Here is a 22,534-nt window from a genome sequence, read left to right on the forward strand (position 1 = left end):
GTCATTGATGTGGGCATTGGAAATGCGAAATGGAGGGCTCAAATCCTAGTTTTGCCACTTAAAACTTGTGTGATCTTACATGCATTACTGTTTACTATAAAGCTCAATTGCTTAATAGAAATCATGATGTCCACCTAGGAGGAGCAGTAAAGTGTTTGCTGGGGTTCCAAATTCTAATGTTTTCAGTATGGAAGGCCTGAAAGAGGATCAATCCTTATTCTTTACAGTTCAGATATGGTGGAATGCTTTGGCCTGTGCCCAAATGGAAACTTCGCAGCCCTACTCAAAATCACTCATACTAAGAACAAACAAACAATACACTGAAGGCCAAAACAAACTAGAAAAAAAGAAAAAAGGCACCCATAAAGCAAACTAGAATCTTTGTACACCACTGGTGGGAAGGCAAATAATGCAGCCACTTTGGAAAAGAGTCTGGCAATTTCTGAAAAAGTTAAATATGTAGATACCACATGAGTTAGCAATTCCACTTGTAGGTATATTCCCAAGAGAAATGAAAGCATACATCTGTTTACACAAAAACTTGTATAGGAATCTTCATAGGAGCATTGTTTCTAGTAGTCAAAAACTGAAAATGACCCAAATGTCTACCAACTGATGAATGAATAAACCAAATGAAGCGGTATATCCATACAATGGTATATTTGACAAAAAGGAATGAGTAGTGAAATATGCTACAAGATGGATAAAACTTGAAAACAGTATGTTAAGTGAAAGAAGCCAATCATAAAAGACCAGATATTGTATAATTCTACTATATGAAATATCTATACTAGGGAAATTTACACACACAGAAAACAGATTAGTGGTTTCCTAGGGCCTGGAGAGTTGGGGTAAAATGGGGAGTAACTGCTAACAGGTATGAGGTTCTTTTTGAGGTGATAAAAATGTTCTAAAATTGATTGTGGTGACAGTTGCACAACTCTGTGCTTATACTAAAAACCACTGAATTGTACACTTCAAATGGGTGAATTATATCTAAAGAAAACTGTTTAAAAAAAGCAAACTAGGATATTATAATTCTAAAAGATCATAAGAGATGGTATTTAAAGCATTGACAGAAGAAGCCCTTAATAAATGGTTGCTATCACTCATTGATGGGTATTGAATTTGTTCACGCTTTTTTTCTCGCCATGATCTACATTTTTAAAAGAACATCCTGGCCAGGTGTGGTGACTCACCCCTGTAACCCCAGCTCTTTGGGAGGATGAGGCAGGAGGATGGCTTGCGGCCAGTAGTTTGAGACCAGCCTGGGCAACATAGCAAGACCCCCATCTCTAAAAATTTTTTTTTTTTTAAATTAGCCAGTTGAGGTGCCTGTCGTCCCAGCTGCTTGGGAGGCTGTGAAAGGAGCATTGCTTAAGCCCAGGAGTTCAAGGTTAAAGCGAACTAAGGTTGCCCCACTGCACTCCAACCTGGGCAACAGAACAAGACTCTATCTCTAAAAAAAATTTTATAAAAAACCCTGAACGTAACAATATTGCGCACTTCTGCAGCCCCTATTTTTTTTTTTCCTAAACGTTTGGAGATGTACAAGCCTGACCAAATATTACGTACGTCTTTTTTTAGGACCCACAGTCGGGGTCATTGTGCATTTCATTGGGAGTACAAATGCCAGCAAAGCATCTTTTCTTTAAAGTTTTTTTGTAAAAGTGGTATTACATGCATAACTACACACACTTAAAGGAGCCTTTCTAGTATTATTTCCAAAGGTCTTGCTTTGGGAAAAGTTTTAGCATTAAGTGGTTAAAATATATATTCAAAATGTCTGTTATAATGCTTCTAGAACTAGGGTAGGTTCTGGTAGAAAAGGCACAGGTGATGGTTCTGCTTCTATCCTATTTGTGGAACTTCGCATGCGTTACAGCAGGGTAAAACGTGGAATCCCGCCGTATTCAGTTTTCCTGACTACTTTTTATAATGGGTATTAACCTAAACTCTGCTACAGGGCGTGAACACAGCTAAACTGCACGGAAAACACTTAGCTTGCCTTTCAAACAGCAAAAGTGCTAACAGGTGGGGGAGAGGGCTTGGCCAAACCGTGTGAGGGCACGTGGAAGCGTGGAATTTGAATCAAGGAAAGGCCCGATTTAAAAAAAAAAAAAAAGAGTGGGTCAAAAGAATTTGGAGCACACCAATATGTACATATTTTAGGCTTCCCTCTCCCCCCTGGGCAACTGGAGCCCCCCAAGTTGCTCTTCTCCAAGTGAAAAAGCCACTCCGTGGCTGCCAGCACTTCCAAAAATTTAAGGTCAGGATGCGGGAGCCCAGGTGAACGCAGATGCGTGGGGCAGGCAACGCTCAGGTAGTTCCTGAAGGGCAGCTGCAGGCACTAACTGGCGGGAGCGGAGCGCGCAGCGGGCACCGGAGGGCTGGGACGTAGGGGCGGGTCAGCAAAGGTCGGGCGATTGTGTCGGGAGGCAAACCGGACGTAGGCGGCGGCGGGCGGAGCCCACGGCAAGTGATGTAAGGAGCCGAGGGATCCCAGCGGGAGAGTCGGGGCGGCACCTTGAGACCCCAGGGCTACGGGGCGGGGGAACCCAATCCCCGTCCTGTTTTCCCCGCCCCTCCCCCCTCCTTCTCGTCCCTCCCCCCTCCTCCCCGCTGGTTGGAAAGTTTCTAGAATCTCTTCCCAGCGGCCTTTGCGGTTCCAACATGGCGGAGCTGACGGTGGAGGTTCGCGGCTCCAACGGGGCTTTCTACAAGGTATTGACCCTTTTGCCACTTTGTCGGGCCTTCTGGGGGCTAGAGCGGGTTTGAGGGAGGCTTGGTGGGCCCAGAGGGTGAAGTTTGGGATCGAAGAGGGCGGCCAGGCCAAAGTCTGAGGCCACTGGGTTCCTTGCTTCTCCCCCCTCCACCCGCGGTTTAACGGTCTCGGGGGCCCGGGCTCCGTTATGTTTTGAAACAACACGTCGGACACCTCTTGCCTTTTCCTACTTACGAACCTTCTTCTTGGATGCTAGTGCGGCCCTTTGCGGGCCAGTGCAAAGAAGCCGAGTGCTGGCGGGGCGGCGGGGAGCTGCCTAGGAGCAGGGCCCGAGCTCCGGGCGGTGGGGGAGTCGCGGAAGGAGGCGGTGGGATTGTGTGGCTACACCCGCTCCCGCCCCGCGGACTGGGCCGTGCGCGAGCGCCTCGGTCCGCTCCTCAGCCCCCTCCCCACCCCCGGGCGGTGCGTCGCGGAATCTTAGGAATTCACCTTTGTATTAGGGTTTTGGACCAACGAATCTTTAGTGCCCGAGGAGGAAGGGGGTACAGGATTGAGGGTTAGGATCGGAGAGAGAAAAGTAGAAAACCTTGGAATGTGGCGGGTTGTAGTATTTTTGCGGCCTGGGAAATTGGGCGGCGCCGTAGACCCTCTATTACGGAAGAAAAGGCGAGAGAGTTCTGTGCTTTAAAGTAAGATTTAAAATATGAAATGGAACAGGGAGACAGGTGGAAAGGTGACTAGTTTCTTTATATCAGTTACCCCGTATTTTTGGAGGAAGGTGCTTTTTTGTTTTTTCCACGAGGTGTTTTTTTGTTTGTTTCCTTTCGGAGGAAGGAGATGCATTACTGTGGAATCCGGGCTGGGAAACGGAAGAGGTATCCCAGAGTAGAAGAATTTGGTAGGGGCTTCCAGTGTAAAGGGTTAAATAACTGAAAATGAAATCCTAAGAGCCTTTTTTTTTTTTGCCACTACAGCATTCCCTTGTCCCTATTTCCCCAAAGTATGCCAGGATGTTACAAGATCAATACAAAATCTCCCCAGCTGTTGTCTGTCAGTCAATCTCTCTAAGCCAGCATCTCAAATGCTTGAGAGTCTTGGCTATTTTTATGAAGGGCCTTCTAATACTTGGGTATTGTGCGTATGCAGAATGAATCCTCACAGGTTTTCATTTCAGCGTACTTTTTATCCCATGGGATTTTGTTTTATTTGGTCATGATTTCCTATTTTCAGCGTTTTGTTTTTCCTTTCTTAGTTTACTGATAAGCTGTGTGGATTTGGTTTAACTGTCACGTGGTAATAGCATAGTAGGGAATCACAGTGTATAAATTATCCCTCTAAGCTTTTTACAAGTTTAAATCTCCTTACGTGGTAAACATAAAGTAGAAACAGTGCCTGTTATAGAAAGGAGTCTTTATATTAATACGGGAGTAATTATGTTAATGTTCTAGGTTTAAAACTTGGTGTCAGACAAAATGACCTAAATGAAATTTGAGTAGATATTTCATTGACTTCTGTTCTTGTTGAAACCGGTGGTTGCCTTCCCCAGATGACTCCAGATGAGGTTAGCTGAGGCACAGGGCACAAAGAATGGGCTTACCCATATTTTTCTTGTCAAGGATAGGTAAGGCTCATTTTGCATTAATCGCCTTTCCCCCACTAAAGTTTCAGATTCTCTTTGGCTATGTAGTTCTTGTGTAAGGGAGGTATGCATTTTTTTCCTTGCATATTGAAAAATAGAAAATGATTATTTTGCATTATGTGGTAGAGAGAACAACATTTCTTTTTAGCAAAGTGTATTTTGTCAGCCTGCTATAGCAGATATTTTTCATTGTTATTTTATAAGATTAAGGTAATCAATTTGACTTACTAAAGATTGCTTACAATCTTTGGTTTTTCATAGTATTTTTTTTCAATTCACTATAAATCAAATGTCCCCATTTTGAAACTCTGAAGTATTTATTGTTGATCCCTATCCACATACTACAAATCTTCTGCTTGGTTCTATTTAGACTTTGACTCCATTACCCATTTTATCTTAGAAAGCTAGGTGGTTCTTGGCAAAAGGTCAGGAAAGACGCTAGCCACATTTGTGTGCACTGAAATAATGTGCGCACCTGGAATTGCATGTCCAGCCATAGTCTGCTTGTCATATGCACTTTGTGGAAACTATGGTCTTCAGAACTCTGGAAGAATGAGAATGGTGAAGTGGAAAGAGCTCAGGATTTGAAGTAAACAAATGGGAATTCTAGATCTGAACTTGAGCTTACCATTATCTAGCAATAGACCTCTGAACAAATCTCTCTCCAGTTTGAAGAAGTTCAGTGATTTCCCAGTGTTTGTTATCGTATTTAAACGGCCCACTTGAAAAACATTGGCTTATGGCACAAGCAATTTATTAATATTATCTTTAACCATCATTGGGGTTAATTTACATATAGTAAAATAAGCCTTTTTAGGTGTACAGTTATGAATTTTTGTTAAATGCTGACTATTGTTTAACCACCACCACAACCAGATTTCCCTCATGCCCCTTTTTAGTCAACCTCACCTTACCCCCAACCTCTAGGGTGTTTTTTGTCCTCAGAATTTTGCCTTACCCAGAATGTCATATATAGAATTTTACAATATACTATGTAGTGTTTTGAGTTTAGCTTTTTCTATTTATCAGAGGAGCAATTTAATTTTAATTAATTTTTCTAATTTAGAAAATAATATGTGGTTAGTGAAGGAATTTTGGAAATTCAGGAAAAACTAGAAATTGCCTTGAGATAAGAGCTGTTAACATTTTGGTGTATTTTTTGTTTTTAATGGTGCTTTTCAATGTACAGGTGATTTGAATTTCCCTCCTCTTTTCCCCTCCCCCTACCCCATATACAGGGACACACATTTGGCTGTAAGTGTGAATTGCCATTGATGAGTTTCACAGTCTGTTATCATGCCTTGAGTCAGTGCTCTGTAGATATTGATTAAAGTTTTTCTAGTGGAACTGAAACTTCATTTCACAAATTAATTGGAACCAGCCTGTGAAGAGCTGAAAATAATGAAGATTTTATCTAAAATTATGAGTCTTTTTTTGCAATATTTACACAGATGATAGCATGCTATACACATTGTTGTGCATTTTTTTTTAAACTTAACAGTGGACCTATAATTGTTAAAGAGATAACTTGATGTGTGCTTGTTTGTAGCCTATAAATCTGTGGAGATTGAAAGAATGAGAACGTGTTAATTAAGCACTTGATGTTAGGGTATACTTTTATATGAAACAATGCTTTTGTATCTTTTATATCTGAAGTAGCACCTTAGGTTTTATACCACTGGACATTTAAGTTGCGTTTTTTTTTTAAAGTGTTATTAAGGTAGAATATATCTATAAAATTAACCTGTTTTAAGTGTGCAATTGAATGATTGTGTATTTGCAGAGTTGTATAACCATTGACACACTCTTATTTTAGAACATTCCATTACCTTTCCGCTCCCCAAACATCTCTTGCCCATTTGCATCATTAAAGTGCTTTAAACTGATCTATACATTAAACTTTGTAATAGCACTGCAAGTCGTGTAGGCATAGGCTGATTATAATTTTAAATAGAAGTCAAAAGTAAGTCACTCACTTTCTGGCTCATATAGAGGAAAGTTTTTCCAAGGTGTTCCAAGGAAACATGTCATTTCCAAGATAGCTGAATGAAATTTCAAGCTCACTCTTTAGAAGATAGGATCAATTACTTTTAGAGCTCTGGGATTTCTGCTTTATGTAATTGACTATAAAACAAATCTCAAAGTACTATAATATTTTTATAATTTCCATATAAGTTTAGCTTAATTTAATATTAAATGGGATTTGAGAGTAATCTAAATTATGCAGTAGGTGTATTATTGCTAATGATACAGAATTATAAAAGAGTTGTGTTCTGAGGGTATACTGACTTTTCAAGGCTAGTACAGAATCTTGTTGATTGCTCTGGAGATTTGTAGTTGAAAAAAAGATGGTGGCTGTCTTAATTTTAGAGCACCCTGTTAAACTAAAAATACATAGTTCCAGATATTTTAAAGATGTTTTCCAGTTGTACATGTTTAAAAATGTTTTCATAAAAATGTTAAAGAACTAAAATTTAACTAAATGAAAATAAATGGTCACAACAGTTTTTATTTTCATCCATGTGTAGTTGCCAGATGTTCTTTGTGGGAGTAAAGAAGGCTGGGATCTACTTCCATCTTGCTGATGTCAATCACAGTTTTTTTTTTTTATTTGTTTGTTTTTTGAGACAGAGTCTCACTCTGTAGCCCTGGCTAGAGTGCCATGGTGTCAGCCTAGCTCACAGAAACCTCAAACTCCTGGGCTCAAGCAATCCTACTGCCTCAGCCTCCCGAGTACCTGGGATTATAGGCATGTGCCACCATGCCCAACTAAGTTTTTCTCTATATATTTTTAGTCATCCAGCTAATTTCTTTCTGTTTTTTAGTAGAGACGGGGTCTTGCTCTTCCTCAGGCTGGTCTCGAACTCCTGAGCTTAAACAGTCCACCTGCCTCGGCCTCCCAGAGTGCTAGGATTACAGGCATGACCCAACTCGCCTGGCCTACAGTTTTTAAAAATTAAATTTAAGGCTGGGTATGGTGGCTCACACCTGTAATCCCAGCACTTTTGGAGGCCGAGGTAGGAGAATTGCTTGAGGCCGGGAGTTCAAGACAGCCTGGGCAACATAGTGAGACCCTGTCTCCACAAATTTTTTTTTTTCCCTTCAGGCTAGTTAATGAAGCAGTGGGAGTGGAGAAAGAACGAAGGAATCTAATTGGTTGTGATCAATTAGTTTTAAACACCACTGTGCTTGGACCAGGCTCTACAAAAAATTAAAAAAAATTTCAGTGCTATATGTAGAAACTTGTGGAAAAAATTTAGAAAAATTAAGTGCATATTTTTCTTGGAAAGTTTTTATATTACAAAAGTAATACATAATTATGAAAAACCTGAAAACGAGCAAAAAAAAGAAAAAAATCTATTTAGAGTTATATTGTAAAGGCCTTGGCTTTATATACTTCCAGAAAACTTAATTTTTTTCCATATTTTTCGTTGTATGCACCCGTATATTCTCTGTATCATCAGGTATTTGTGTGCCTTCTATGAATAAGACAATAGTTTGAAGTGAGTCTATTATTTACTAGATATCTGTTAAGCTTCTATGTCTATTTCCTTATTTTCTTAAGCACTCTATATGAGGTACATTTTAATCCCTATTTTATATCTTAGGAAACTGACTAGTGATTAATTCATCGAAGATTACGCTGTTGCTGAAATGGCATTTAACTCTAGGGCTTCTCACTTGAAATTGACTAGTTTAGCATAGTATTAGGGGTTCTTTCAAGGTAATTTTAGGGTAGTAAGCTTACATTTTACTTAGGAAGACAAGGGCAGATACCTGACTGGATTATAACTCAAATGAATGAGTTCTCTATCACTAAGTTAAGGGTGTCAAATTACCTTTTTTTGTAGTGGGAAAAGCAATATGCATTCTTGTAATCCCTAGCTGTGAGACCTTGTTTGTTTTTGTTGAGGCAGAGTCTCACTCTGTTGCCCAGGTTAGAGTGCAGTGGCTCACTGCAACCTCAAACTCCTGGGCTCATATGATCCTCCTGCCTCAGCCTCCCAAGTAGCTAGGACTGTAGGCACATGCCACCACCCCTGGCTAATTTTTCTGTGTCTTTTTTGGAGAGACAGGGTCTCATTCTTGCTCAGGCTGGAGACTTTGGTTTTTTTTTTTCATGTATTATAATATGAGGCAGTTGGATTTCTTTTAATAGGCATTTATCAAATTGCATAATTTCTGCTAGGTTCTGTTAGTTGATGGAGGTCTCATATAGCTCTAACAACAATAACAGTAATATTTTTTGAGCACCCAGATGACTAGTCAGACTTCTCAGGTACATTACATGAATTTCTCGTTTAATCCTCTGAACCACAGTGAAGCAGGTAGTGTTAACCCCATTTGAGGATACTGAGACTTAGTGAATCCAGGTCTATAAAATTAGAGGCTGATTCATGCTACAAACTCTGATCATTTACTCCACAAATCTGATCTCTTTAACCATTATGGTGTGATTTTTTTTTTTTGACGTGCAAATATGTGGTTTGCCAGATTATTAGTACTTAATACAGTGGAAACTGTGAGGGCTGAATAGGGAGGATTCTTGGAGAATTGCTTTGAGTTATGTCTTCACTTTACAGAATTGTGCTCTTTCTAATGTAGTAGTCACCAGCCACTGGGCTGAAATGTACGAGTCTGAATTGAGCTGTGCTTTTAAGTATGAAATACATACTGGATTTCAAAGACTTAGTGTAAAAAAAAAAATCTCATTTTTTTAACATTGATTGCAAGTTGAAATATTTTAGATATATTGGGTTAAATAAAAATATATTAAAGTTAATTTCACCTGTTTTTTTTTATTTATTTAAATATGGGCACTAGTTGGGTGTGGGTGGCTCATGCCTGTAATCCCAATGATGTAGGAGGATCATTTGAGACCAGCCTGGGCAACATAGGGAGACCCTCATCTGAAAAAAAAAAAAAAATGGTGGGGCCCACCTGTAGTCCCAGCTACTCGAGAGGCTGAGGCAGGAGGATCACTTGAGCCCAGGAGTTTGAGGCTGTAGTGAGCTATGATTGCACTACTGAACCCCAGCTGGGGTGACAGAGTGAGACCCTGTCTTTAAAAAAAATAAAATAAATATGGCTACTAGAAATTTTAAAATTAACATATGGTTCACATCTTTTTACTGGGTAATGATTTATACCATCTACAATTGTTAGCTTTATAGTGTTAATTATGTAAGGTATTTTGGGAAATATTTGAATTACATATATGTATTTATAGTCACTTAAACATTCATATATATGAAACTGCCTATTCAAATCATTTTCTTATGGTATGGCATTTCTTAGTAAAATTGCCCTTTAGTATTTTCAAATATCAAAGGCTTTACAAGAGTCTTCTTGTTACTTAAAAAGAATAAAGAAAAAGAGTCATCTTTGGTAGATTAAATAGAAAGCTATTAATATTAGCCGTTAAATAGGAAGAAACTGCTGTGATGGCTTTTCTGTCATAGGACCAAATTTTCTGAAGAATAGCTTGAGCAAAACAAAATTAAATAATGCAAGGCATTGCTTTGTTAATATATATATATATTTACATGTGTAACAATCTCATCATAATTTGTGTCCTTACATTAAAGAGGCTGAAAGCTGTGGCAAAATTGAATTAACATCAAATTTCAAGTTTCTGTCCCCATGGCTCCTTCTTTTAAACAAGTTAATTTATGGTATCAGTTGTTTTAACTTGTCTTCCACACTCTAGCCTCAGCATTTTTTGTCATCTATTTTAGGAGGATGAATAGAGGTCTCCACCAGTAATAGCTGATGAAGTTCACAGTTATTGTTGGCAAAGGAATGTGTGCTCTCCTGTCAAGATTTCTTCAGGAGCCTCAGAGATGAGCCCCCCTTCTTAATCTGCTTAATTAATAATCATAGATAGCTCTTCTTCCTTTTCATAACTTTGTTTTTGTGGTTTTTCAGGTTTTTTTCAAGTCTTAAATTTTCTTGAAATGTGTACTTAGTACATAATAAGGCTTCAGTATATATTTGTTAAATGAATAAATGAATCAATCACAGCATCATTGGTGATTTTGGTTCAAAATGAATTTAATTTTTTGGGGGGTTAGGTACTGATCCTAGTCAAGTTCAGATTGTGTCCCAAAACTTTATGCATACATACAGGGAACCATATAGGACTTCCAACTGTTTACAACAAGAAAGAAAAGTTTTGGGTGGTCATGTGGAACTATGAAGTCATTCCTTTTCAAGGAGAATTGTTGGGTATTGCAAACTTGTGAAATTAACAAGCCAAGAACATTATTGGTGTGCAGATAAGTAGCTATTTGTGCTTTCTTGTGAAACCTTGACATCCTTATTGTCTTTTTTAAAAAATTTAGAACAGTTAAATAATACTAATGAATGCTGAATGCTTGCCTTAAGTAATTTTTTTCTTTATTAGAATTTAATTCCACAACGATAAAGTAATTTCTGTAATGTATGATGTAATTGGTAAATTTGCAGACTTAGTTGTGGAGCATGTATCCATTGATTTGAAATAATTTTTGTTTTGTAGATTTATTTATTTAGGTCTTTAAAGAAAGTATATTGTTTGAAGTTAAGAAATTTTGATTCATTAGCAGTCTTGAATGTTTGGTGCTTGTTGTTGGACTCAAATTGCAATTCGGATCTTTTAGGTGTTATAAACATCTAATAAGTTTATTACATAGGATGTAGATTTGAGACCCCCTAGAGACAAAAAATTGCAAAGATGGGAATGGTGATGTGTGTATATGTTATATGGAAAATGTGCTGGCTGACAGTGTTTAAGATATATCACGACTCTTTCAAAAAATATTTATACACGTACATGTTTATAATTTTACACACACATATATAGGCATTATATACAAATTTGGTTTATTGCATTTTTTTCCCCTTTTTTTCCTGGCTCCTCTTCACCACTTGATTTCCCCTCACCCCCTCCGTTTCAGGTAACTCCCTTATAGCCGAGTATACTTGATTCTAGATTTTTGTCCATGCTCATAGAATTGTACATAGATAAACACATTCAGAATACAAATGTAGGGTTTTTCAGTATTGCTCTATAAACAGAATCATCTACATCTTGAATATTTTCTTGTGGAGTGTAATTTATTTTTAGTGATTATATAATAATTCATACAAGTATATCAGATTGAGAAATTCCCCAGTTAATAGACATACTTTGTTCTCAGGTGTTTGTTGCTCCACATATCTGTGTGTGTGTGTGTGTGTGTGTGTGTGTGTGTGTTTTTTTTTTTTTTTTTTTTTGAGACAGAGTCTCACTCTGTTCCTCTGGCTAGAGTGCCATGGTGTCAGCCTAGCTCACAGCAACCTCAAACTCCTGGGCTCAAGCGATGCTTCTGCCTCAGCCTCCCGAGTAGCTGGGACTACAGGCATGTGCCTCCATGCCTGGCTAATTTTTTCTATATATTTTTAGTTGTCCAGCTAATTTCTTTCTATTTCTTGTAGTAGAGATGGGGTCTTGCTCTTCCCATATCTGTTTTTTATTGGATAGGTTTCAAAGAATGGCATAGCTTGGTGGAAGGGACCTTTTTCAACAAACTCTAGTAAAATGTTAACAGATTACTTTCCAGAAAGGCTTAACACGTCCCATTTCCTCCATTAATAAATGGCAACTCTTTTTCTTTATGTCCCCACCAGAAGTTGCTGTTATAATCTTTAATTTTTGCCAGTCTGTTGGAAGTACAGGGTTATCTCACTGGAACTTTGATTTGCATATCCGACTCGTGAATTTCAGTGTTTGTTTGCCATTTTAATTTACTCTTGCAAGAATTGCCTGTCTTTTGCCTATTTTTTCATTGAGGTGTCCTTTATTCTTCAGATTTGGAGATCTTTTTTTATATTATTGATATTCACCGTTTTCCCTAATGTAAGAGCGTTCCCTCCCCTCCATCCTTTTTACTTTCTTTTTGATATCTCTGATCATAACGGAAATTTTATTGTTTACATACTGAAGTATTTTTTTCCATTAATGCTTCTGGGTTTCCCGTCCTGGTTAAAACAACCTGTGTCCAGATTATACATGCAATTTCTTAGGTTATCTTGGCAGTGTTTTATTTATTTTTACATTTATGTACTACATCAAGCATTATTTTCTTTCTCCATTTATTTTTAATACAATTTTTTTTTTTTTTTTTGAGACAGTCTCACTCTGTTGCCTGGGCTAGAGTGCCTTGGCATCAGCCTAGCTCATAGCAACCTCAAACACCTGGGCTCAAGTGATCCTTCTGCCTCAGCCTCCCGAGTAGCTGGGACTACAGGCATGTGGCACCGTGTGCTTATTTTTTCTATATATTTTTTAGTTGTCCAGCTAATTTTCTTTCTATTTTTAGTAGAGACGGGGTCTTGCTCTTGCTCAGGCTGGTCTAGAACTCCTGAGCTCAAATGATCCACCCGCCTCGGCCTCCCAGAGTGCTAGGATTACAGGTGTGAGCCACCGCGCCTGGCCTCTCCATTTATTTTTACTTGCATATATTGATGGGGTACAAGTGCAGTTTTGCTGCATTATTATATGGCATTGTGGTGAAGTCAGGTTATTCACTGCATGCATTTCTGAAAGAATGCACATTGTACCCACCAAGCAACCACCAGTCATCTGTGCCCCCAGCCCCTCTGAATCTCCATTGTCCATTGCTCCACAGTCTACTTCCATGTGTACACATTATTTAGCTCCCACAAGAACTATGTTTGAATAGTTATATGGATTGACAGTTGTGCTAGTACCATGTATATTATTTAATAATCCATCTCTGTTTGAAAGTTGTTTTGTTTTTGCATGTGTGGGAATTAGGTACTTGTTCTCCTAAGCCACTTCTCCCTCACTTCTAGGATTGGGATCAGAGGTTGATGTTCAGTATCCAGGAGTGCTGAATTCCATTCTGGGTTGATAGAACTGCCTGAGAATTGCTCCAAAACATCTCTGGGGTGCTCTGTGAAGACTAAAAAGAGGCTCCAAAAAGGGAACATTGGGATTTGCTTTTTGGCAAACAAAGCCAGTTTAGGAATCTTATTTTCTTTGTGTTACTGCCTTGTTCTCTCTTGCTTTACCTATAAACAAGTAGGTAGTGGATCTGAGACTTAACCTTTACAGTGAAACCACTGTTATGTTTTTATTTAGTAAGATATTTTTTTCCCCCCGTTCGCCCTGATAAGGAGTTCTTTCTGTATCTGTTAACTATAGAGACAATCCAGAAACATGTTTGTTTGATTGTGAATCTTCTAAATTACTTGCCATAAGAGCTCCAGGGAAATTTACCATGGTCAATTTGGGGGAGGGGAGTAGCTTTAAATACTCCTGGCACAAAGATGTGCCAGGAGTACCCCAGTTTATTTAGAAGCTTCACCTCCTTTAGTTTACTAATTGATCAGCTTTTTTTTTTTTAACGTAAAGTTGCCTAGGAAGCGATGATCACCCAGATCTGGGAGACAAGTCAGCCTTTCTCAGCCTGAGTTTCTCATGTGAGCTATTAATATAAAACACAAAAACATTATTTTCTCAATTCTCCAATGGTGGTACATAGGTAATACTACTCTAGATGCATGAGAGAGAAGTTCATTCACTAAACACAGTAGATGCCTTATTGAACTGTATTTTCTTAGAACCTTGGTTGAGAAGAACTCTTTGCTATATTCAATTTTCTTTTTTAAGATCTTGTGGACTCAACTGCGGACATATTGAGTTGTCAGTAAGCCATGTAGAGATGCCTAAATAGTTGGAAGTTAGATGTGGAATCTATGGAATAGGCTATTTTTCAGTACATAGATTGGAGAAATTAGCGGAAGATTGATGCAATTTCATAGTACATAAAATGGCGTCAGTTGTAAGGGGTACTCTACCACTAAGAAAAAAGAAATGTGACCAATGGTTTTCTTTATCTTTTTAGTTTAGTGTTTTTTCCTTAAATCGAGATAGGGTCTCACTCTGTCGCTGAGGCTGGAGTGCAGTGGCATCATCATAGCTTACCGCAGTCTCAAACTCCTGTGCTCCAGGGATCCTGATCCTCCTGCCTTAGCCTCCCAAGTATTTTGGACTACAGGTGTGTGCCACCACCATCGGCTGATTTTTCTATATTTTGTAGAGACTGAGATCATTCTTGCTCAGGCTGGCCTCGAACTCCTGGCCTCAAGCAATCCTCTGGCCTTTGCCTCCCAAAGTGTTAGGATTACAGATGTGAGCCACCTCACCTGGCCTTTTAGTATTCTTATGTACTTAAAGATATCCTTTAAACATGTGCGTACATACAGTGGGACATTTAAGCAAAATGGTTAAAACATCTTCACATTCAAATGTTTGTGTTTTTTCTCATATCTTCCTCAGTGCCTCTCAGTATGGAGAGTATTGCTATTACAACCATACTTTAAAAGAGCTCTCTTCTGTTATCTAAAAGAGCTCACCTCGATTACCTCCAGTATTTTCTTTCAGGACTTTTCACTAATACTGCAAGTTTTTTTTGTTTTTTTTTTTAATTTTTTTATTTTTTTGAGACAAGAGTCTCACTCTGTTGCCTGGGCTAGAATACTGCAAGTTTTGATGCTGGTGCTTTCTAGATTTTATCAGGTGTCAACAGAACAACCTTTTGGTAAGAAACCTCAATCCTTCCTAAAATGATTCTTCAGTGGTTTGCTGACTGAAATGTCAAGGGGTTACTGTCAAGTGCCATAGAAAACTGCAAGCAAATCAAGTTTGAGCATGCCTAAACAGTGACATTTATGTCCTGACTAACATGTGGCTATCAGCTATTCTAACAAACTGTCAATTTTAAGAAGCATCCTGATTTTGGAGATATGACGACATTAAAGTGATGGGCTGGAAGGTAGACTGAAGCCAGAAAATGAATCAATAAATAAACTGATAATTGATGAAGGGATAACAAGTGATAAGTCCATTGTGGCAGTTCTTGAAAAACAAACACCTGAGATGGTGAATTTTGCATAAATTATGCTAGTAACTATTTCCCATGGGTGTTATATTTTTGTGATCAAGTTTATCCACGGTAGTAATCTTTAACTGCTATATTTGGGGAAAATAGAGAGTCAATTTAGTCAGAGGAAGGGCTCTACAGCATATTACAAACAGCTCAGTGTATCTAATAGAGAAAAATTTATTTTAATGTCTGTTTTTAGAAATACATTTTACCACATTTGCTTAAGAAATTAAGCTATCAACTACAATGTTTTTAACATGTTGGATAAGGCATCAGAAATGTAAAGTTATTTCTGAATGTTGTGCCAAATAAATCCAGAAAGACAAATGTTTAAATTTCATGGCAGTAATCCATGGGAAGCGACATTAAAAAGAAAATCTTTGGTTTCCTTCCTTCCTCCCTCCCTCCCTCCCTCCCTTCCCTTCCCTCCCTCCCTCCCTTCCTTCCCCTCCCTCCCTCCCTCCCTTCCTTCCCCTCCCTCCCTCCCTCCCTTCCTTCCCTTCCCTTCCCCCCTCCCTTCCTTCCCTTCCCTTCCCTTCCCTTCCCTTCTCTCCCTCCCTCCCTCCCTTCCTTCCCTTCCCTTCCCTCCCTCCCTCCCTTCCTTCCCTTCCCTTCCCTCCCTCCCTCCCTTCCTTCCCTTCCCTTCCCTCCCTCCCTCCCTTCCTTCCCTTCCCTTCCCTTCCCTTCTCTCCCTCCCTCCCTCCCTTCCTTCCCTTCCCTGTCTCACTCCCTCCCTTCCTTCCCTTCCCTGTCTCACTCTGTTGCCTGGGCTACAGTGCCATGGCGTCAGCCTGGCTATCAGCAACCTCAAACTCCTGGGCTCAAGCAATCCCCCTGTCTCAGCCTCCCAAGTAGCTGGGACTACAGGCATGTGCCACCATGCCCGGCTAATTTTTTCTGTATATGTTTTTAGCTGTCCATATAATTTCTTCCTATTTTTAGTTAGAGACAGGGTTTCGCTCTTGCTCAGGCTGGTCTTGAACTCCTGAGCTCAAATGATCCGCCTGCCTCGGCCTCCCAGAGTGCTAGGATTACAGGTGTGAGCCGCCATGCCTGGCCAAAATCTTTTGTATTAAAACTAGAGTGGCAAACTATGTAAGAATATTTGATCAGGTTTGAAGGAAATAACAATTTGTGAGACTTACTCTTCCTTTTGCTTGCTAAAGAGAATAAGTGTGAACTAGAGGCTTGATTTCTGACAGGTCCTTTGCTGTATGAAAATTTTTAATGGGTTGGAATCTTGAGATTTGGAGTCATTAAAAAGTTATGTTATTGTGCTAAGGATACTTAATAACCTCCATTTAGCAAGATAGTACCATTTTGTTGCTGGCTGTTCTTTTGCTTTCAGTAAAAAATTTAATAGTCTTGCAGTCAGTAAACTCTTCTAACAAGAATTTTGAAATTTAAGAGCTGCTTGAGGGTGTAAATCTTGGATTTTTTTGGTTCTGGGCTTTCATTCTAAAACTTTTTGTTTAGTCTGAAAAAAAAAACTTTGAGTATTTAGGCTGTTTTGTTTCTCATTATAGTTGATAGTTTGCTGAGTATTAAGGTTTTAAAATTTCTGTTTCCCTCTACATAAGGAATGTAAATGTAGTGTTGTAATGAGTTGCAATAAAAGGAAGGCATTAGTGGGTTTAAAAAAATTTTCTCAGGCCTGATGCAGTGGCTCACACCTCTTATCCTAGCACTCTGGGCAGCAGAGGCAGGAGGATTGCTTGAGCTCAGGAGTTCAAGACCAGCCTGAGCAGGAGCAAGAACCCAACTCTACTAAAAATAGAAAAAACAGAAATAGTAGCCGGCATAGTGGCATGCACCTGTAGTCCCAGCTACTTTGGAGGCTGAGGCAGGAGGATCCCTTGAGCCTAGGAGTTTGAGGTTACAGTGAGCTATGATGATGCAGTTGCACTCTAGCTGGGGCAACAGAGCCAGATTCTGTCTCAAAAAAATAATAATAAAATCTAATAGATTGAATTTGAAATCATGTTTTCTAGTCAAAGGAATTTTTTCCAGACTAGGATGGCATGTTCTTTTTTTCTTCTATTTTTTTATTTTGTCTGCTTTAATGTTTTTTTTTCCCTGTTTACCTTGAGTTTCATATGCTCTTTTCTAGTTTCTTAAGATAGAACTAATTTGAGACTTTTCTTTATGTATTTAGTGCTATGCATTTCTCCTAGTTACTGTTTTAGTGCTATCTTCTGAGATTTTATGTTTCCATTGTTACTCAGTTTAAATTGTAAGGAAAACAACCACTTTTTTCTTTCTACTCTCACATTCAACACAGAACACTTCTGTGACCAGGAGTGTGTGGGTTCCCTCCCACCCTCATACCAGTCAGTTCTCCATTGGGTACCATCTGGGTGTCCTATAGTTGAAGTCAGTACTGATGCTGTCTACCGGGAGATACTGTTATCAGATCCCATATATTGAGGGGCTCAGTCTCACAAGACTGCCCCAACTTGAGGTGCTGATCCCAATGTATTGGTTGTTAACCTATACTCTGACCGGTATGCTACAAACATGGACTCCTATGACCCCTTCCTTGGAGTCTATTGATAGGATGGTTCACAGAACTCAAAGAGACACTTTACTTAACGTTTACTGTCCTAATACAAAAGATACTACAAAGGATACAGATGAGCAGCCAAATGAAGAGATAGGTAGGCAAGGTATTGGGGCAGGGTTGTGAGCTTCCTGGTCTGGATGTGCCACCCTCCCAGCACCTCTAAGTGTTCAGCAGGTGAAGCTCTAGGATGGTATTTAATGGGTTTACTGGGAATGTTCTCAAAGATATTCAGGCATCGCTGCAGGTTTCTAAGCCACAGCTCAAGCAAGGTATCTAATATATTGATCAGTGTTTTAAACCTTAAATTTTTACTTCAACTCACGTCTGTGTTTTAGACATGAGAATTGCCTTTCCAGTTGTGAACTAGATTTGGTATTTTGTTCTGTAACCATGCCTTAAGTACCTTTTTGTGAAAGGTTCCTTATTTCTCCTGGTTAGTATTGCTACCAGACTTAATCTTTTAAACTATATGAATTGGCAAAAGCATTTTATCATCTGGCTTGTGATGATTTAATGAAAAGAGCTCCAGACAGAAGATGAAGTTTTAAATAGTATTTATAACCTCCTAGAGAGTGAAACTTGGGGGCTATGTCAGTGTGTTATTGTTTCAACTTCCCTTTCTCTAAAATAAGTGGTCTGGAAGGTTTGTAAATGAAATTTTGTGTATCTTCATACAGTGTCATTAGATGACTTACCCACAGCCAGGGCCCATAATTCATCTCTTCTGGTTTTGACTGTAATCGCGGTCTTTCATTCAGTTCCTAAAATGTATTCATATTACATTTCCTTCTGCTTAACTTATAGGATTTTTCCCTATGACTTCTTCCATCAAGTTGAAGAACTTTGTTTTACAACTGTATTCTTTAATTTCAAAAATGTATTTATAAATTAGACAAATAATCCTTTGCACCTTGTTCTCCCACAAGCAGTTTATGATCCCACCTGAAAATTGCCAAGTGCTTTATGCAGATGTCAAAAAATGAGGTAGATCTTTATGTTCTGATAAAGATCTACGAGACATAAAGTGGGAGGAGAAAAGCAGATGTGGAACACCTTAAAGAAGATTTATATATTAAAATTACATTTTTTCTGTGAATTACATATTCATTTAGTTCATATTCATTGTTACTTTCTATATCAATTTCTTTCTTACTCTTGCTAGGATATTGTGAATTAGAAATTTAACTCTTGTTGTATGTTATTTCATTCCCCCATCCCTTTGTATGTGATATTGTTTGTTTATTTATTTATTTTTTAGGGGACAGAGGCTTGGCCTGTTGCCCCAGTTACAGTGCAGTGACATCAGCCTAGCTCATAGTAACCTCAAACTCCTGGGCTCAAGTGGTTCTCCTGCCTCAGCCCCCCAAGTAGCTGGGACTATAGGTGTGTGCCACCATGCCCAGCTAATGTTTTCTATTTTTAGTAGAGTCGGAGTCTTACTCTTGCTTAGGCCGGTCTCAAACATCTGACCTCAAGAGATCCTTCCATCTTGACCCTGTCTCTACATAAAATACAAAAAATTAGCTGGAAATGGTGGTTCCCATCTGTAGTCCCAGCTACTTGGAGAGGGTGAGACAGGAGGATCACTTGAGCCCAGGGGTTTGAGATTGCAGTAAGCTATGATGATGCCTGTACCCTCCAGCCTGGGGGACAGAGCAAGACACTGTCTCAAACAAACCAAAAGAAAAAGCCATTTCTCCTCCTATGTGTAAATTCTGAAACTACTTAGACCTGTTTTTGGAACCTGTGGTCTTATTTTTTTAAAATATCTTTTCTGTCTTGATTATTGTAGTTTTAAAATAAACTTTAATGTTGGTGGGTATAGTGTTTTCTTGTTATTTCCACTCTCCCCAGTTTGCTTTTCTTTTTTTCCTTCTGTAGACTACCTGTAGGTTACCCCCACGCCCATTTTAAAAGTTTCCTTTTTGAGTGCCACCTTTTATTTTTGAGGTAGACTTTAGTATAATTTTATAATTTTAACCCCTTTCCCTTCCAACAGAATACATAAACACACTCCTTCTGTATGTTAGTGGGAGCCCATTGAAATTACAGGTTAATTTTAGGGGCATATTGCAATTTTTATGGTATCAATACCTATGTAAGAACATGATTTACATTTTCCTAAATTTTCTATTTATATTTATTAGAGTTTCAAAAGATTTCTTTCTTTCTTTCTTTTTTTTTTTTTTTTTGAGACAGACTCTCACTCTGTTGCCCAGGCTAGAGTGAGTGCCATGGTGTCAGCCTAGCTCACAGCAACCTCAAACTCCCGGGCTTAAGCGATCCTACTGCCTCAGCCTCCTCAGTAGCTGGGACTACAGGCATGCGTCACCATGCCTGGCTAATTTTTTCTGTATATATTTTTAGTTGTCCATATAATTTTCTTGCTATTTTTAGTAGAGACGGGGTCTCGCTCTTGCTCAGATTGGTCTCGAACTCCTGACCTCGAGCTATCCACCCGCTTTGGCCTCCCAGAGTGCTAGGATTACAGGTGTGAGCCACCGTGCCCGGCCGAGTTTCAAAAGATTTCTATACATAGGCCCTGCACATTTCTTTGTTGAGGACATTTGTAGGAGTTTCTTGGTGGTTATTGTAAGTAGAATATTTTTTGTCCATTTTATCTTCCAGCTCTTTGTTGTTTACATCTAGAAAGCTAAGTATTAGTTAATCTGCCACCTTAGCAAATCTTTGACTAAACCTTTTTTAAAAAACATTTCTATTTTAGCCTGGATTGCTTTTGAAAATCAGTTCTTCAAATAGTGCTTTCACTGCTCAGGGAATCTTAACTACCTCTACCCTTCCCTCCTTTATTTTACAGGTAATTTATGGCATTCCTGGTTTTTTATTATATCATGCCTATTTTTTATTTTGTCGAGATGTATGGATGACTTAAGATTCCGAGCGCATTTTAGATGTGTTATATACTCCCTGGCTATTTATTGGTGATTATTAAATGTAAACATACATTGGACTGTGTGAATGAACAGAGTAAGTGACCATTTTATAATGATGCCTTGAAATCCTCAGTGTTTGTATATATATGAAGAAGAAAAAGAAATGTCAAAGGTTTTGTTCTGAGAAATATGAGTCCTGGGCCAGATGAATGTGAATAGGAAGAGAGACAGTCTAAATCCCCAAAGTTTGGGACTAACAAAAGGATGATAGAAGTTATGGAAACTTTAAGGCATAAAGCCCCTCCATACCATGTGCAGACAGATGTGGCCATTGTTATTGGTGCCTCTGACTTTCAAAAGATTTTTAGCAAAGATCCAACTCTGCCATTTTGAGTTTCTTGAACAGATAGGTGGCTAGCAGCTATACTGGTGGTTTGGAGAGTACAAAAATAACTTTAAAACTTTTGACTGTGTCCTGTATCAAATGGACTCAATTTTATAGAGATCTGGCTATTAGAAGTACCTTTTCTCTAGAATGTAGGATTTGGGGATTAGATTTTAGGGAATTAGATCATTAGAAATTGCCCACTACAGTCCAAATACATTTTAAGGACTAGGTGTTAGGTCCTTAATCTAATAAATCTCATGGTGGAAAGATATTAGCAATAAGAATAGATGTCCATAGCTGTGATTTCACTTCAAGTTTGGGAAAAGTGTGCACTCAAAAGTTGATGCTGATCTTTATGGTGGAAGTGTTTGTGAGGAAGGTAGAAACACTGATTTTTAGATAGAAAATATTTTCATTATAATGAAAAGTAAAATTTTCTAGTGGCATGGAGTTACGACTTAAACTAATCCACTATATGAATTATACAGAAACTAGAAAGATTTGTGAGACTTTCCAAACTCTGTTAAAGTTGTTTGTTGAAGGACTAGAAAATGTTAGTGAAAATTGAAAATATAACTAATTTCTGATAGCAAGATATGCTTTATTAATATTCATGAACTTGGAAATTCTCAGTTTCTGAAGTATTCATTAAAAATGGCAACGGTAGAATGTATATAAATTTGCTCATAACCCGTAACTATGAAAGTGCTGACCAAAGTGATGGCTGATGTGAGTGTGCACTTCAAGAAATAGAAAAACTGGCCAGGAAGTTGTTACTACAGCATGATCAGATAATTAAAGCCAGAACTGGAGTGGCAGCTCGTAATTTTTAGATTTGGGAGGAGAAAGAGAAATAAAAAATATCTTCAGAATTGCAAGGCAGGAGCTGCTATAGCAGGCTTGAAGAGGAAGGTATCCTGAGTTTTAGTCCTTGATGTGAATATTTGCATGGAAATGTCTCACACCACACAAATAAATGAGATAATAGGCAGTTGACACTGGAAAAGAGAACAGAGCTAAATTACAAAATAATGCAGTTGAGTAACAAATGTGGTGGGATGGCACTGTGAGACTTGAAATTTATGAATTACCTACATTCTGTGGTTGGTCATCCTACATTGTTGAAGACAAAATAAAATGACAGGTTTTATGTTCATTCCCATCTGTTTCCCTCTTCTGCAAGACTTTCTCTAGTTCCAAAGATTTTCTGGGGTTGTGCTAATCTACTTGCTTTTAGGTTTTCCTACTGCAAGTTTATGTTTCATAGTCTAATTCCTTTAGAATAATATCTGACACATAGCGAGCATTTAAATATTGTTGCTTTTTTATTACTGTTAATCCTCTTCCATCTGCTTTATAAATTAAAAAAAAATTTTCTTGCAATTTTGTCT

The 22,534-nt window shown here is 38.5% G+C and overlaps 1 protein-coding gene across 8 annotated transcripts in view; it reads left to right on the plus strand.

Annotated features, from left to right (window-relative positions):
- Positions 1 to 2,419: 2,419 nt before the first annotated feature.
- The window catches only part of FXR1 (FMR1 autosomal homolog 1), a 66,219-nt gene continuing 46,104 nt past the window's right edge, over positions 2,420 to 22,534 (plus strand). For 7 of the 8 annotated variants that reach the window (XM_045539745.1, XM_045539749.1, XM_045539744.1 and 4 more), the window contains exon 1: positions 2,486 to 2,724. In XM_045539745.1, the coding sequence (XP_045395701.1) occupies positions 2,674 to 2,724 (51 nt within the window). In that variant the 5' untranslated portion in view covers positions 2,486 to 2,673. Of the gene's footprint in view, positions 2,725 to 22,534 lie in introns of all 8 variants that reach the window. The other variant, XM_045539743.1, reaches the window with a different exon arrangement.

Source organism: Lemur catta, chromosome 1, assembly GCF_020740605.2.
Source record: "Lemur catta isolate mLemCat1 chromosome 1, mLemCat1.pri, whole genome shotgun sequence".
Classification (NCBI taxonomy): domain Eukaryota; kingdom Metazoa; phylum Chordata; class Mammalia; order Primates; family Lemuridae; genus Lemur; species Lemur catta.